This window comes from Vombatus ursinus, unplaced genomic scaffold (genome assembly GCF_900497805.2).
Source record: "Vombatus ursinus unplaced genomic scaffold, bare-nosed wombat genome assembly UNPS02014812.1, whole genome shotgun sequence".
Lineage (NCBI taxonomy): Eukaryota > Metazoa > Chordata > Mammalia > Diprotodontia > Vombatidae > Vombatus > Vombatus ursinus.
The window spans coordinates 1,385,778-1,402,452 of NW_020954590.1; the positions used below are offsets into that span (position 1 = coordinate 1,385,778).

Genomic DNA, 16,675 nt, shown 5'->3' on the forward strand with positions numbered 1-16,675 from the left:
GTAACCACAGCAGCCACTGTAGTGCCTAGCACAGAGTAGCCACTTAATGAATGCTTCCTGAGTAGAATTAAAGTTAGGTTCTTTTTTTTTTTTGAGGAGTTTTGTAGGATTTAAACCTTTGATGAGAGATATCTTGTTGGAGAACCTTTAAGTGTCATTTCACTCTAGCACATTTTTTAATAGTCTATACAATGAGTTTGTGAATCTTCTGTATCTTTCAGTCAAGTGTGTTATTATAAAGATGTGGTCTGTGGTCAAATATTGTTTGTGAATGATTCCCCATTCTATTCTCATGCTTTTATCACAGATACCTTAGATTCAAGGGTAGCTTTCTCTCATGAAGATTTTTTAGAGAAGGAAACATAGCCTTGTGGCTGGGTGGCTGGCAGTATTTTCTTCATTGCCTTTTCTAAGTAATAAGGTCTGTGGTTGTTTTTTTTTTTTTCCTCAAGCATTTGGTATCATCAAGTCTTTTTATCACTTCAAAACTGTCACCTCAGAAACAACCCTCTTCTCTGTGTACTTAGATTATTCTAGTTGCTCTTTGGACTACTTCTCTTTTTCTTCTTCAGAAAAACAGGTACTGTGATGTGAGAATGCAAATACCATGGCCACTGGCATTGGTGAGGAAAAGACTTCATCATAGAAATATTGATAGATATTCACTTTTCATCTATTGGTTGTGCTTTTTTTCCCTATAGTTTTATCCTTAAATGCTCTCAGGATGATCTGACTTAGTGGGGTTTCTTGCCAACCTTTATGTAAACCTACTTTTCTCTTTTCTGTTTCTTGCTGTTTTATGAGAAGATACTACTGATAATCTTCCAGCATCCTACTCTGTTATAACACTGAAAAATTCTGGGTCTCAGTTTCCTCATCCATCAAATTAGGAGATTGGACTGGACCAGTGGAGGGAAACCTCCAGCCTCCTTTTATTAAGGGAATTTGTTCTGTGAAGTTTGGATTCAGTCAAAGGGCTGAATGAGATGACTATATGTGGCCTCGAGGATGCAGGTCCCCCACCCCAGACCTAGACCCTAGTCTTCATTCTTTTCTAGGCTGTACTCTTGACTCTTCCCACACTTTTTCCAATGATAATCCAGAAACCTCTCTACTCTGGAAGCTCACTCCAGCCCTGGACTTCATACATTGGAAATACTCTCCATCTCTGTAGTATCTCCCTCTGATTAGCTGGCACCTCAGATGCCCAGGACACCCATGTTTTCATTCCTCTTCAGGCTTCACTCTGAATTCTCCAGACTTTTTCTATCTTGATAGATACCTTCATCTCTGCCTTTTGTCCACCCAGAATATAAATTCCTTGTGGGTCTTTCTACTTGGACTTGTATTCTGAGTGTTTAGCAGTGTCTTGGAACAAAGCAGCATTTAATCAATACTTGTTGATCTGATTTGACAAGATGAACTCTAAGACTTTATATCTATACTCCTAATTGTTTTCTTGCTGAAGCAGTTTCTAGGTTTTTTAGTTTCTTTTCTTCTTTTTTGGCAATTGAATTACATTAGTTAAACTTCCTTAGGAAATGGTGATAATCTGTGTAGATGCTGGTCCTTTTATTTATTTCCCAACCTTAGCATCAAAAATTTGTTTAAATAGATTAAATTGGAGTTGCCTCAGTTAATAATAATGGATATATGCACATCAATGTGTGTATAAATATAAATGCATATATACATAAGATATACACACATAAAAATAAAAACATGGTTTAAGAGTAAGAATAAGGAAAAAAGCTAAAGGTTTGTATATCATGTGGAAGTCTCATGCCTTATCATGAATATTTTCTTCCAAAAGAGACTCAGTAGGTCATGGACAAGGCAAGTACAAAAAAAAAGAATATAAAATTAATAATATTTCAACCAACATAAAATAATAGTTTAACAATGTGGGAGTATTTTTGGAATTAGTTGTATATGTATATGCATATATATACACATATGCCATTCTCCTCTATGTTCACATTTGCATTTAAATCAATTAAAGTATATATTGGTTTAATTTGGAGGGTCTTATTGAATTCTTAATAGAAATTTTTCTACACCTTCATAGTTCACTGCTTATGCTGGTGCATAAACTGAAATTATCTTCATGGCAGTTTTTTTTTTTTTCTTGGCAAATGCATTGTGAGCAATGCAACACAATGCTCCTCATTCCTTTTGCATGTATGATAAAGTCAAAATTTTAAACTCCTATATTTTTCTCTCCAAGAGAACCAGAGTCATCCTTCAATTTAGCTGTGTCTTCATTTTGCCATTTATGGTGAGAATGTCAAGACTGATGTTACAGTCTTTGCTGGTCAGTGGTCAAAGATTTCACCATAGGAGTGCTAGAGATAAAAAAAATTATAAATAATCTAAAAACTGCACATCTTAGTATTTTCATTCTGTTTTTCACTCCTCTCCTTCCACTATCACCACAGTGACAATTTTGTCTTTTTCATTGTTTGATAGGCTGCCATGGCCAAAAATTCATCACCAACATGCCAGTCTCTACACCCAGCAAGGCTAGTCTTTAGACAGAAGACTCTGTATGTTGCTGGGGTTGCTGGGGATGAATCCTTTTCATCTTTGTAGAACCTGCCAGAGTTTTTTGCCTTCAAGAAATAAAGGTCACCTCTACAAAAGAAATGAGGCATAACAGTAAGACTTCATGGAGGATAAATTACAACCCAGGGCAAAAAGGGAATCCATAGAAGAGATAATGTAAGTCATCTTTAAGGAATTGGTGGAGAATGGTTAAAGTTTCAGAAAATGGGATGAGGGAAAACATTGTCATACTTTCTAGAAAGGAATAAAAGATGAATTCTGAAAACGAGCTCAATGTGTAACCTTCACATTCATCTCAGTAAAAATTTTAGACTTGAAAATCAGATGTATGATTTATGAGCACCTAGAAAGGGAAGTAATCATCACTAGCCATACCATCTTCTCTAAGATCAAATCATTCTAAACTAACCTAAATCCCCTTTGGAATATTTACTAGACTGATGGAACAGGGAAAAACTATGGATTTAAATAAAATAATTGAATTTTAATAAGGAACATAATTATAATATCCTTCCAGGTGCTAGTTCAGGGAGATTTGTAACTAGTTAAATGATCATTTTAAAAGAGTTCTGATTAATGAGTTGATATGAGTCTGGAGGCAAATCTCTAGTGCCTGGTCACATGTCTCTATTGTGTTCACCATTTTTATGAATAACTTGGATGAAGACAAAGAAACACGCTTATCAAATTTCCAGATGACAAAGGTGGCTGAGACAGCTCATTAGAATGTAAAAAGCTCTCATTTGGCTAGAATTATAAGGTCCTGTATGCAGGACAAGACAATCAATTGCCCAAGGAGAGCATGGTGATGGGAGGGAAAGACATGGCATAATAGGCAATTGATGTGAAAATGACCTGGGGTTTACATTCAGAAAATATAGCTGGCTTTCTCCTAGATTCCAAAGAAGAAAAGAACGTGTGATTTAAAAAAGTAAATAGAACTCTGCTATGTTTTATTTTTTTCTAAGGAAAGCATCAATATAATTTTGAATACATAAAGTAAAATAAGGAATGTTGAAAAAAACAAAAAAAAAACCTTACAACTCTATGCCAGTTCTGTAAACACCTGAATGTTTGTAATGTTTATGTATGAATCAAGAATATGTGTGAGATAGATGAAGTTTCCTCAGTACTAAAACTCATAAATCCCCTTTGTAACCCCAAAGCAGTAAAACTTGATGAATCTGCAAACATTTGCTGTGCATTAAGCAAGAGCTAACCTGTGCTCCAATTCCTCTAGTAAGGTAAAAATTGTAAAAGACTGCTAGCTTAACCACCAGGGGCTTCCTGCTTATCTGTCTATAAGCAGAACTTCTAAACCCTTATCCAAAGTCTTCCCGAGCCTTTGTCTCTAGGCAAATATTTCCAAATAAGGATATTATTGTACTAAGGGTCTTAGAAAGCCCCGTTTAGACTGTGCACCCCAAAACCCAGCCAATGGGAAGAAGGGTTCAGAAATGGGGAGGGGGTATCGTGTTAGGGCTATAAAACTTTGCTTCTCACAACCAGCGAGCACACTCCTTGATTGCTGCTGCTTGAGCGACGAGGGCTGTGCCCTTTCTCATGAGAAAGAATAAAACCTTTTCCGATCTCTGACTCAGCCTCCGAACTTTTAATTCTAGTGTGGCCATTGTCCCAAGCAAATATATAGATTATCATCAATAGTGTCGGACAATACATCCGTTGTTCAAATCTCCAATTTCCAGTATAAACAAAATTCCAGAAGACACACAAAGTTGAAACAGCGAAATTTTCAAGGACAGCTGAAAAAATGTTGCAGATACAATTCAAGTGCCCCTCAGATCCTGACCTATAGTCAGTCAAAGAACATTTATTAAGCACCTACTATGTGTCAGGCACTGTGCTGAGCTCTATAACTCAAATTGACTGCAAGAAATGTATAGAATAAAACTAATCATTTAAATAAAAGACAAAACTTACATAGCAATGGGACCACCTAGCTACTTGTATACCTGGCTTCTTTCCACTGGAAACAGGAGAAGGAAGTGTAGAGGAGTCCAGGGTAGGCCTGGAAAGAAGGGATCTTGTACAGCTGGAATTATGTTCTGTTATCTTCTTTTCTCCTCACTATAACTAGGCACCATGTTATACAATAATGTTGCAAAATAACATTTCTCACAATTTTACACTTTTCTCCTCACTAAAACTGGGTACACAGGAGGAAGTTATAGGATGATGGTATGTGGAACTATGGGAAAAGAGAGAGAACACTTAATTATGGCCCTGGTCTATGGGTCTACTCTCCTGTAAATTTCCTGCCTAGAAATAAAATTGGGTTAAGAAATTTTTAGCTAAAGAAATTGTTCAGATTTGATTAAAGATATTGACATATAAGTGGTAACAAAACAATTTAAATCATTTTAGAAACTAAAGGCAGAAAGATAAGTATGAATTAGGTTGTAAGCTCCTGAGGGCATGGCTTGTATCATTCATTATCTAACTTTGTATACCTAGTACCTAGTAGAGTTATAACTTCCAAATTTCAGAGGTTATGGGTGTGGTGCCCCTGTGATCTGGAAAATCTTTGTAAAAATTTTTGGCCCTCCTTTCATACAAGAGAAGTCTGAATTATTATGGTATTAAAGGATTAAACATATTGATATTATACAATACTATACATATATTTCATACATTTCTGAGTTTCTAAATTTTTTCTGTGTTGTCTGCTGGCCTTTTCATGTTGTCTGTGGCTTTCACAAAATTCCTCCAAACTTCCCATTTAATTTCTCTTGCCAACCCTTGATACACTGAAACCACCTGCGATATATTGAAACTGCAATGGGAAAAGTCATAATGTGGAAGGGATAACTGTACAGTGCCTCGCATATAGTAAGCACTTAATGTTTGCCAAACTAGATTATTATATTACAGAGAACCATCTCAATGCAAATTTTGGTTATACCTCTTACTCAAAGGTTAGGTAGTTGATACAATTTTATCACGTAAAGGAATTGAGCAATACACAGGCCTTACCTGAGCTGCTACTCGGTAGATATCTTCTCTATCACTGCAGTTACAGGTATAGGTATATACTCTTGATGTACCAGCTTTTTTGGCCAATTCACAAGTTTCCTGGTTGCCCTCTGGATTGATATCCCAGAGAACAAGGATAGCTCCTAGATGGGCAAATCTTAAGGCTAATAATCGTCCAATTCCACTTCCAGATCCTGTTATAAGGACTATTTCACCAGCAACATTTTTCTTTGGTCTTGGAACTATGTAGTGAAATAAAGTGTCCCAAAAGCTATACATAAATTTACCAGCAAAAATGAGCAGATCCTTCCCGGCTTTCATCTTAGAAGGCATATTTCAGCAAATACCTATAAAGAGAGATGAATTTACTGGGCATCACATTTTAGGAAAGACATTGATTGACAAACTGGAGTTGAGTGTAACATTTTTGGAAAGACATTGACAGACTGGACAAATTATAAAGTTTCCAAAGGAGAATGACCAGAATGGTGAAGGGCTATGAGATCATGCTATCTAAGTACTGGTTGAAGCAACTGGGATATTTAGCTAGGACATGAGAAGATTCTGGGGGCAACATGAATGCTGTTTTCAAGTGATCCATAGAAGAAGGATTAGAGCTTGCTTGTTCTAATCTCTGGAAGCAGAAGGGCAATGAATAGAAGTCTCAAAGAGACAAATTTTGGCTCAATATGTTAAGGAAAATTTCCTAATAATTAGACCTATACCAAAGTAGAAGGTGTTGATTGAGGAAATAGTGGATTCGCTCTCACATAATAGGTCCCAGCCTAAGCTTGCTCATTGTTTGGGTTTTGATGGAGATCTTTAAAGGAAGGCTGAATACCCACTTGTCAGATTTGTTGTGGAAGGGATTCTGGGCAGTGCAGGTGGAACAGTGGATCTAGAACAGAGTGCTGGGCCTGGAGCCAGGAAGACTTTTGAGTTCAAAACTGGCCTGAGACACTTGCTAGCTATGCGACCTTAGACAAGTCACCTAGCCCTGTTTGCCTCAGTTTCCTCATCTGTAAAATGAGCTAGAGATGGAAATGGCAAACCACCCCAGTATCTTTGCTAAGAAAACTCCAAATGGGGATTATGAAGAGTTGGACACAACTGAACAACAGCAGAAGGGATTCTTACTTAGATATGAGTTGTATTGAAAAACTGCTAAGGTGCTTTTCCAGGTCAGAAATTTTGGGATTCATCATGGAAATGAAGAGCAGAACCTCTTGGACCAATGAGAAATTTATTAATTTAAGTTTAGTTGGTCAATCCCTCTGTTTGAACCAAATTAAGTCTGGCTTCTACCTTCTTTGCAGGTGGTAACAGTAATTAAGTCTTTAGTTTCAGTCTTTCTTGGAGGACAAGTCCAAGTGGAAAGATACTGAAAGAACACTACTGGAGGTAGAGTTAGAGCAGCTGAGGCTTAGGGGTGTTCCAGGACTGGCTAAGATGGAAAATAGTCATTATGTATCATTAAAACAGGTCACAGTGCTTCAGTATTGTCCCAGCTTTCTCTGGAGTTGGGCATACTATTATAAAGTTGCAAATTTGAGGAGAAAGAAAAGTAGCTCAAAGGGAAAACAACGTTGCCTAATAAAATTTTACACAAAGCTTATAACACCACACATTTAATATCTATAAATGAGCTTAATGAGTTTGTTTCAAAATAGAGCACTTTATTCAGAAAAAAGTTGATAACTATTTTTGCTTAAGTAAAAATGATTAAGCTGATATACTTCACTAAATGGTATGGTCCCCCTCCCCTTTTCTCTGTCCCCTTATAAAATCATAGAGCTGAAACAGATTTCCAAGATCTCTATAGCTTTTTGTATTAATTTTACATATAAGGACTTTCACTGCAACGATGCACAATGTACTCTATCCATAACCTATGTGAAAATTCCCAACCTTGAAAAAAAAATTTCTCTTTCCATCTGAGTTGGATCAGTCAAATTTGGGTAAGGCATTAAGTATGTCCTAAGCAAGAAAACTACACACTCTGGGCATTAATTATAATTATAGAGGCACTAAACCTTTAGTGCACTCAGGTGACTTGATTTAACACAACATAATGACCTATATCCCTGGTGTAAAATTATTTTGGTATTAAAATATGTACTTTTATTTTCTTAAAGTATTAAAAAGTATCACTCACTGAATTCTCCCAGCTCACATATAATATGCCTATAGAGATTGATCTCCTTTCCTTTCTCTAGTCCTGACTCTGGTCATTGTCCACTTAAGACTAACCTCCATCTAGCACAAGATCATTTGCTTTACAAGTGCTGATTTCCATATATACCATATCAGCGATTTTCATCCACATAGACATCATTTGTTATTAGGCTTTAAGTATCTTTTTATCTCCCAGTGCTTAATGCAGTACTTTGCACATAATACTTGATAAAGGGGAGCTGAAGGAATCATCAAATATCCCTTACTATATTACCAGAAATTTTAAGTAAGCAGAAACTCAATATTTTGCCTTTCAGGATATCTCAGGCTTGTCTTTTGTGCTTCTACCCAATCAACCAATTTATTAAATGCCTACTCTGTGGCAGGCACTATGCTAAACACTTCTGTTGTTGTTATTCAGGTGATGTCCGACTCTTCGTGTTTCCATTTGGGGTTTTCTTGGTAAAGATACTGGAATGGTTTGCCATTTCCTTCTCCTGTTCATTTTACATATGAGGAAACTGAAGCAAACAGGGTTAAGTGATTTGCCCAGGGTCAGACAGCTGGTAAGTGTCTGAGGCCAGATTTGAACTCAGGAAGATGAGACTTCCTGACTCCAGGCCTGCAACTGGAGTCCATTTCACCACTTAGTTGTCCCATGCTAAACACTAGGGATATAAAAAGAGGCAAAAGCCATTCCCCTTCCCTCAAATTGCTCACAGGCAACAAATAAGCATATGCAAACAACCTATATACAGTATATATGAGAAATAATTAACAGAGGGAAGGTGCTACAATTAAGAGAGATTGAGAAAGGCTTTTTGTAGAAGATGGAATTTCAGTTGGAACTTAAAAGAAGCCAGGTAAAGCTGTAGGCAAATATGGGAAGGGAGAACATTCCAGGCATGGGTGACAGCTAGTGAAAATGCCTGGAGTGTCTTGAGGGACAGCCAGGAGGCTAGTGTACTAAATCAGACTATGTGGCAGGGAGGAAGGTGTGAGAAGATTGAAGGCCTTGAAGTGGATAGTAGCTATGTTTACCTTCTATTACAAAAATGGAGATGAGGTTCCTACAGGAAACATCTTCAGAAATAATAAGATCACACTTTTGAGATAATAATCTTGACCACATATTGGCACGTGCACACACAGGCCAGTGAACATAGTGGGGAGTGTGTCTCAATGACAATTTGCTATTCTTAGAATAATGCCAAGCACTCATATTTCTATAGTGCTTTATGATTTACAATGTGCTTTCTCCACAATCACCTTGTGAAGGAGGTAGGGAAGGTGCTATATACTCTCTTTCATTTATAGAGGAGACTGAGGTTCAGAGAATTTAAGTAAGTCCAACAGTGTCACACAAATGGCAATTGTCCAAACCCAGGCCATACTGACTCCAAATCCAGTTCTCTTTCCATTACCCCCATGTGGTATCTAGGATGTGTACAAAAAGGTTATTACTAGTTATCCAGAAACAAAAGCAGGCTTGATTTTTTTTCTCAAAACCTTAGCCCAACATACTGAAGTTCATGGTTTTCATGACATTTCCTTACAACATGTCCAGCATAGGCTGACTATACAAGTGACTGTCTGACCTTAGACATTCCATCACCTTCTTTGTATTTATGCCTTTGTGGGGATTTACTTCCCTTTCTTTTGAGCTCATCATCTTCTCTCCCCTCGTCTCACTTTCTTCTACTTTTTTGTTTTTACCCTGTTAGCTTTTATTGTTTTGCTGTTGTTGTTCATTTCTGTTTCCTTCTTAGCTTACCTAACAAAAGGACCTTGTTATAAAGTCTCCAGAGTCTGCTCCTGTCAACAGGAATTTAATTTCTCTTGCTCTATTTCTCAGTCACAATCTTTTCCTCAGTCATCTGATTGTTCTGCTCTTTTGTCCTTTCTTTCTTTTCTTTTATCCCCACTCCATGAGAGCGCAGAAAGGATTTGCTAACCAACTAAATTTGAGGGAGATTTCAATTAGCTGGGACCCAACTAATCAGGACCCACAAATATATTTTGCCACAGGACAGGGTTGAGGGTGAGTGGGAAACATCTTAAGTTCTAAGTGTGGTGATTACTCAGTGAATCTTCCATTTACTCTGTTTAGAGCATGAATATGACTAGTTATTTACAGGTTGTCTCACCCATTAGCATGTAAGATCTTTGATGGTAGGGACTTTCTGTCTTTGCATTCTTAGCCACAGAGTCTGGTTCATGCTCAGGGCTTAATGAATGTTTGCTTTCTAACTGAATGTTTTTGGCAAGGAGAGGAAAGGAGAGGAGAGGAGAAGAAAGGAGAAGAGAGGAAAGGAGAGGAGAGGAGAGGAGAAAAAGGAGTAATAAAGTAGGTAGGGGGGTTAACAAAGATGAAGGTGAGGGGAAAGTAAAGCAACAGTGGTGGAACAGCATAGAGAAATCAAGAGGGGACAGATTAAAGTAGATAAAGGATAAAAAGGGATAGATCTCACCTAAACAATATACTTATTCATAATAGAATACTGGTTTCTACTGTGGACCTTGAGGCAACAAAGATTCAGGATCAAATATAAGTTAAATTAAGTTTAGTATAGGCCTTACTTAGAGGTCATCTAGTTCAATCCCCTTATTTTAGAATTTAGGCAGAGAAAGTAAATGACTTACCTAAAGTCACATAGCCAGGCCATGTTTAGGTTTGAAGCAAAGTCTTGACTCTAAAACTAGACATATTCCACTAAGGCAGGAATGTGTGCTACTACCAGTTGGGAAATATATTTCCAACAAGAATTGATGTGAAAATAATTTCAATAAAGGAATAAGCTCCAATGAGGAACAAAATTAAATTAACCAGAACCCTCCATTGCCTCAAGATTCTGGATCATAGAATGAATAATGTGGACGTACAAGTGTGTGGATATTTGTTGCAAAGAGGCAAATCTATGTTTCTAGAACTATAAAAATTCCTAACAATTGAGAGTATCCAAAGGTATAATGGGCTTCCTCTAGAATTCTTCAAGCTGTGGTTGGACCACCTGTCAGATGAGATATGGGAAGGACTCTTGTAGGTCTCTGATGTTCCTTTCAACTCTGAGATCCTTGACAGGACAAACAAAATTTCAAGGAACATATTTTACCCACCCATGGGAGTGTGGGGGGGAGACAACTTATTTTAAGGACTTTGATATATTAAAACCTATAGGAATGCTGCTGCTAATCACATTAAACTTATTCCCTTCCCTGCCTTGTCACCCAACCAAAACTGGTTCAGCTGTAGTTTTTAGAATTTCATTTATTTGTATGTGCTTGAAAGTAACATGATTGCATTTCTTAAAATTAAAAACAAAACAAAATAATTCAGACTAGCTTCCTTATACCAAATTAAGATTGGTTTTTACTGTATATGGAATATATTCCCTTTATAAACTAAAATAAAATATGTGAATGTAACAATTCAGTAAAGGAATGTATCTAGAGTGAGGGATATTCAAAAAGAGTGAATTATTGAAAGGATCACAGAATAGTCTAGATTTAATGCGAGTCACATTTTTGTTTTCTAAAGGGGGTCATCCTTCCTTTGGGGTAGGGTAGTGGCAAGTTACTGAGCAGTAACTTAAGTTTTTAAAAATGTTTTTTTGGCAAAGCTATGATTATTTTAAAATTAATGCAAGTCTAATTACCATGAGATTGTGGGGACTAATTTGGACAGGGAAATGACTCAAAAAATAGGAAACCCAAAGTTAGGGAGAACGAATGATATTTCTGAGAATGAATAAATGTAAAATAATGGAGGTTCTTTATAGATCTATTGGTATTGGTAACATTAATCACTTTATAAATCATCTAGAAGGAGAGAAATTGCAGATTATAACCTTTTTTTCCCTCCTAAATAACTAGCCCTTGGAGATAAATTTCAGGAAGATTTCACAAGATGGTGTGAAACAAATAAGGTAGAGCACCTTCTGTGAAAGTTAGCACAATGAATTTAGAATAAAATAATTTAACATTGAATTTGCATGTTACACGGTAGGTTTTAAGAACCAGCTAAAATGTAAGAAAAGGATCTAACTACTATTAATAATAATAATGATTAATTGTTGGTTCAAAGGAAGGCAAAATGGTGGAGTGGATAAAGGGTTAGCCTTGGAAGAACTGGGTTCAAATTCTATCTCAGATATACACTTGCTATTTGTCCACTATCTACAAGTCACTTAACTTCTCAGTGCCTCCAGGAAACCCTTCAAAGAGCATAAACCACAGATGAGTTGGTGATGTTCCCTGGTAGAGAGAGTCCCCACATTAGAGAGTTTCCTATATCCATGAAATCACATGTTACAGATCAAAGGTCTCACAGAAGTTTAGCCCCAAACTGGTAACTATTCCTTAAAGGCAGTACCACAATGTAGTTTGAAGAAAACTATACTGTTTTTTTTTTTTGTTTGTTTTTTTTGGCTAGGTAATGGGGTTAAGTGACTTGCCTAGGGTCACATAGTTAGTAAGTGTTATGTGTCTGAGGCCAGATTTGAATTCAGGTCCTCCTGAATCCAGGGCTGGTGCTCTATCCACTGTGCCACCTAGCTGCCCCCAAATTATACTGTTTTTTAAAGAAATAGGATGTTCACAACTTACTGCTATGTTTTAAGAAAGACCAACATGCACTGGAGAAGGTGGAGTAGTTGATGAGTTAGAAAATAAGAAGTGAGAGGGTCCAAGTTATATTTGATTAGCAGAATTGCACATAGCAGGAACTTAATAAATGTTTGTTGCTATCAATTTTACATACTTCAGATGCTTTCTAATCACTGGTTGAAATGGCCTAGGAATTGTTTAGTCATTTCAATCATGTCTAACCCTTTGTGAGCCCATTGGGGGTTTTCTGGGCAAAGATACTGGAGCGGTTTGCCATTTCTTTCTCTGGCTCATTTTACAGATGAGCAAAATAAGGCAAACAAGGTTAAGTGACTTGCCCAGGGTCATACAGCTAGTAAAAGTCTGAGGCTGGATTTGAACTCAGGAAAATAAGTTGGCCTGGTACCCCTGAAGTAGGAATTCCTAGTACATTAATCTTCAAATGCTGCTCCCAGGAGGCAAGCCTAGATGGGTGAGTTTGGGTACCCAGAAAACACTAGTCATCTGGGAGTTAGGTAGAAATAGCGTCTAATCTAGGAAGTAGGTAGAAAGACAAAGACAGGCTTCAGGACTTTTTTTCACCATGGACTTTTGGACAATCCAGATTATTTTGATAATCCCATACTTGAGTGGGTGTGGCAATGTGCTTGGGGATTTCTGAGGGAAAGAGGGCAGAGTTCATTGCTATCATCAGGATCTTCCAGATCAGTGCAGCTGAATGTAGGCAAATAGAAACTCAGAGATGCAATCCCGCCTCTTCCAAGCCTCTGCTCAAGAAGTTCTGATGGTTCCCTTTTGCTTATAGGATAAGAGAGAAACTTCTTTGTTTGGTATTCTAACTCCTTCATATTTCTGGCTCCAGCCTGTCTTTCCAGGCCAGCTTCGTATTACTTTCCCTCCTACACTCCTGGCATCTCAGCCTACTTTTTGTTCCTTTAGAAACTGCTCTGTTCAGCATTTAAAGTTTCTCACAACCTAGTTCCAACCTATCTTTCCAGCACAAATTCCTCCCATTCATGCACACATGAAACTGGCCTTACTGCTTTTACTCTTACTCCATTTCCTGTCTCCAGCCCTTTCTCCTGTCAGCCTCCCATGCCTGGGATTCATTTCTGCACCTTTGCCTCTAAGAATTCCTAGCTTCCTTCGAGGCTCAACTTAAGTGATACATTCTAAATTAAGCCTTTTATGTGCACTTTGATTCTATTTTGTATTATTTACATATGCATATGCTGTCTCTCCCAGATTTATGCTCCTCCAGGGCAGGGACTGATTCTAAATCTGAGACTCTCACCTAGTAGGTATTCAACAAATGCTTGTTGATTGAGTCTGACCTTCTATATCCTAATTTTGTGCCTTTAGCAAACTATTCTGCATGCTTGGAATGCTCTCCTTCCAAACCTTAGCCTCTTAGAATTTCTAGCTCCTTTTAAAATAGCTCAGGTGCCTTCTCCAAAGTGTTTCCCATTTCCCCCCAGTTATCAGTGTATCCTCTTCCCTTACTAATACAAACTGCATTGCCAATAAAATGCAAGCTACTTGGGATTGGGGACTGTCCTAATTTTGTCTTTGTAACCTCAGAACTTAGTGTGGTGGGGGTGTGGCACAAAGTAGTGGCTTAATACTTAAATTTTTTTTCTTTTTTCCACATTAAAAAAAATACTTTTAATTCCCCCCCATTACATGTAAAAACTGATGGAGTCTGAATGCAGATTGAAGCTTAATACGTTTTGAATAAAGCTTCTCATTTTACAGAAGGAACTGAGGCCCAGCAGTTGACTTGCCCAAAGCTACAAAGTTAGAATCCAGATCTCAGCTGTTTGTCCAGTGCAATTTTACCTATACCAAGTTACTCTCCACCCCAAGAGTTACTCTGTATACTCTGGTCAAGAAGAGAATGGGGGTTCTTTGCTTAATTTTCAACTACTCAGCTATAGTGATTAAAGGATGATTTACAACCCCTCTAAGGATCTTTACAGAAAGCAGCAAGGGAATGGAGTACTAGGGGGGGACACAGAAGAAAAAGGGGGAGACCTGTAGAAGGGAGAGGTAAGAGGGAGAGAAAAATGCTTGTGGAGGAGAGATCTGGTGTGTGTGTGTGTGTGTGTGTGTGTGTGTGTGTGTGTGTGTGTAGGTAGGTATGTAGGAGGATCTGGGAAAGCAGAGAACCCACTCCAAAGGTAGTAATATTTTCAACTCATTGTTCCCATCTGCAGCACATGGAGTTGGTCTTCAGGTCATACTTGGGAAGTCCTCTACAATACTCCTTTGCTCCCACCACGTAAACTACAGCGAAAGCACTATAAGCCTTCAAAATTAAATGAGATGTGCAAGGTGTGTGTGTGTGTGTGTGTGTGTGTGTGTGTGTGTGTGTAGCACTTTTCGTCACTTATTTAGCTACATTTCTCTGACACACCTACTAAATTACCTCTCTATTATTTCTGCTCCCACTCAGAATACTTGGGTGACATCTTCAGCAAACAGCTAACCTGAAACCGGCATAACTAGCAAAACTAAAAGTTTCGAGGACTGGGAAACTCCCTTACTGCCTTTAATCCAACTAGATTTGAGAATCTGGCCGAGAAACCAACACCTGAAGCGAAGAGCTTCAGAATTGTAGAAGGCAAAAGCAGGAGAGTAATCTCTCACTCCTGCCCCCCTTCCCCTTCTTCTTTTTCCCCCGGCATTTAGTCAAAGGGATCTTCCCCGAGCACAGAAGCCCCATTTTAGCCAGATAGAGGCACTCAAGATCATTCGTCTACAAACACGCGGCACACACAATTCCAGAGAAGCTAGAGTCCCGGCTGCTCATCCCCTTCTCCACCACATCCACTTAATGCCACTTACTTGCAGCTCTTGGAAGCTCTGGACGCAGACTGTTCCCGAAGTCCTCCCAGTGGAAGCAAAAAGCTCACACTGTATACACCCCAGGCTGTGACGCCCTGCGCCTGCGCTTTAGCTTTGGAACGTTGCCCTGGAATGGGCGCCCTGAAGTTGTTGGTCTTGGACTTGGGAACTTTTGGTCATGTGAGTTCCCCAGCCCGGCTAGCAGCAGAGGGCGCGCACCGTCTGAACTGCCAAAAACCTCTTGTAGCATCCCCTCCGTTCCCGTCTCTCCCCCTCTTCCTTCCTTTCCCCCCACTAGGAGCTTTGAAAACAAGCAATTTGGTCCTTTGGGTGGGGCCGACAAGAACCTTTTGTGAGTAAGGAAGAGCGTGACAGGTTTGGGTCACATCCAGCCAACACAAGGGAGAAAAGTCTTCTCGGCCTCCTGCAGATGCGGTTCAAAAGAGACAAAGCATTATCGAATTCCTCTATCCTAGATGGGGATGGAAGAATTCCTCAGCTCTGCGTTGTCACCTGTGGGGCTCCGCAGTGCCCCTGAGAGCCACTGGGTGGCACTGGCAGGCCTAAGGCTTAAGCAGAAGAGGAGAGGAGGAAGAGAAAAAGGGGCCAGGACCAGAGGAAGAGAGGGAGACAGAGGGGAGGAGAAAGAAAGTAAACTGGTTCATGTATCGAAGAGTGATGGAGGACCATCTAGAGGGTACATCTGTGTTGCTAATGCTTGCTGACTCTGATCTAGCAAAGGAATCGGGAGTGACTATATTCTCCTTTCATGTGGCTCCCACAGACTGGCATCACCCTGAAAAATTAGTCCAGGCATAGCTCTTTGTTGTATTTACTAGCATAATTCCCTTCCCTTTTTATGAAACCATTTTATGTGAATGTGTGGGGATGGGTGTAAGTGGGGATGGAGGTTGTTAATGTGAGATTCTTATGTAACAGTGAGTCCTACTATTCATTCAACAAATATTTATCAAGTGCCTACCACTCTTAAGGCACTGTTAGCCATTTTGGTGCATAAAAATATGCATAATACATAAAGCTGCAGTTCAGAGTATGTTTCCTTAGCCATCTAGTAGGTGACTAGCATCAGTGGTAGCCTTGGAACCTCTGAGAAACCTTTTAAAAAGTTCCCAAGAGCCAATATAGAAGGAACCTTTGGGTTCCTTTGGGACCAAGGACCTTGTCTACCACCCTCAGTTTTCAGATCAGGAAACTGAGGCTCACAGAGGTGAATTGTCTTGACCACAGGCAATAAGCAGAAAAACCAGGATCCTAACCAACATCTTCTGAGTCTAAATCCACCACTCTTTCCAATATACTGTGGAGTTTGATAAACACTCAATTCTATAAATACAGAGCACTTCCTATATGCAAGGCACTGTATGGGATGCTGTAGATACAAAGACGAAACTGAAAACATTTTCAGTTTCTACTTAAATTTAGCCTAAAGGATTTAATTATGACACTTTTCTTCGTCTGCTGTTGACAA

The 16,675-nt window shown here is 38.7% G+C and overlaps 1 protein-coding gene across 2 annotated transcripts in view; it reads right to left on the minus strand.

Moving 5' to 3' along the window:
* The window catches only part of LOC114053718 (epidermal retinol dehydrogenase 2-like), a 35,848-nt gene extending 20,563 nt beyond the window's left edge, over window positions 1-15,285 (minus strand). For both annotated transcript variants that reach the window (XM_027876847.1, XM_027876848.1), the window contains exons 1-2: window positions 15,187-15,285; window positions 5,560-5,906 (exon numbers count right to left, since the gene is read on the minus strand). In XM_027876847.1, coding sequence (XP_027732648.1) covers window positions 5,560-5,892 — 333 coding nt within the window. In that variant the 5' untranslated portion in view covers window positions 5,893-5,906; window positions 15,187-15,285. The remainder of the gene's footprint in view (window positions 1-5,559; window positions 5,907-15,186) is intronic.
* Between the last annotated feature and the right edge of the window lie 1,390 nt (window positions 15,286-16,675).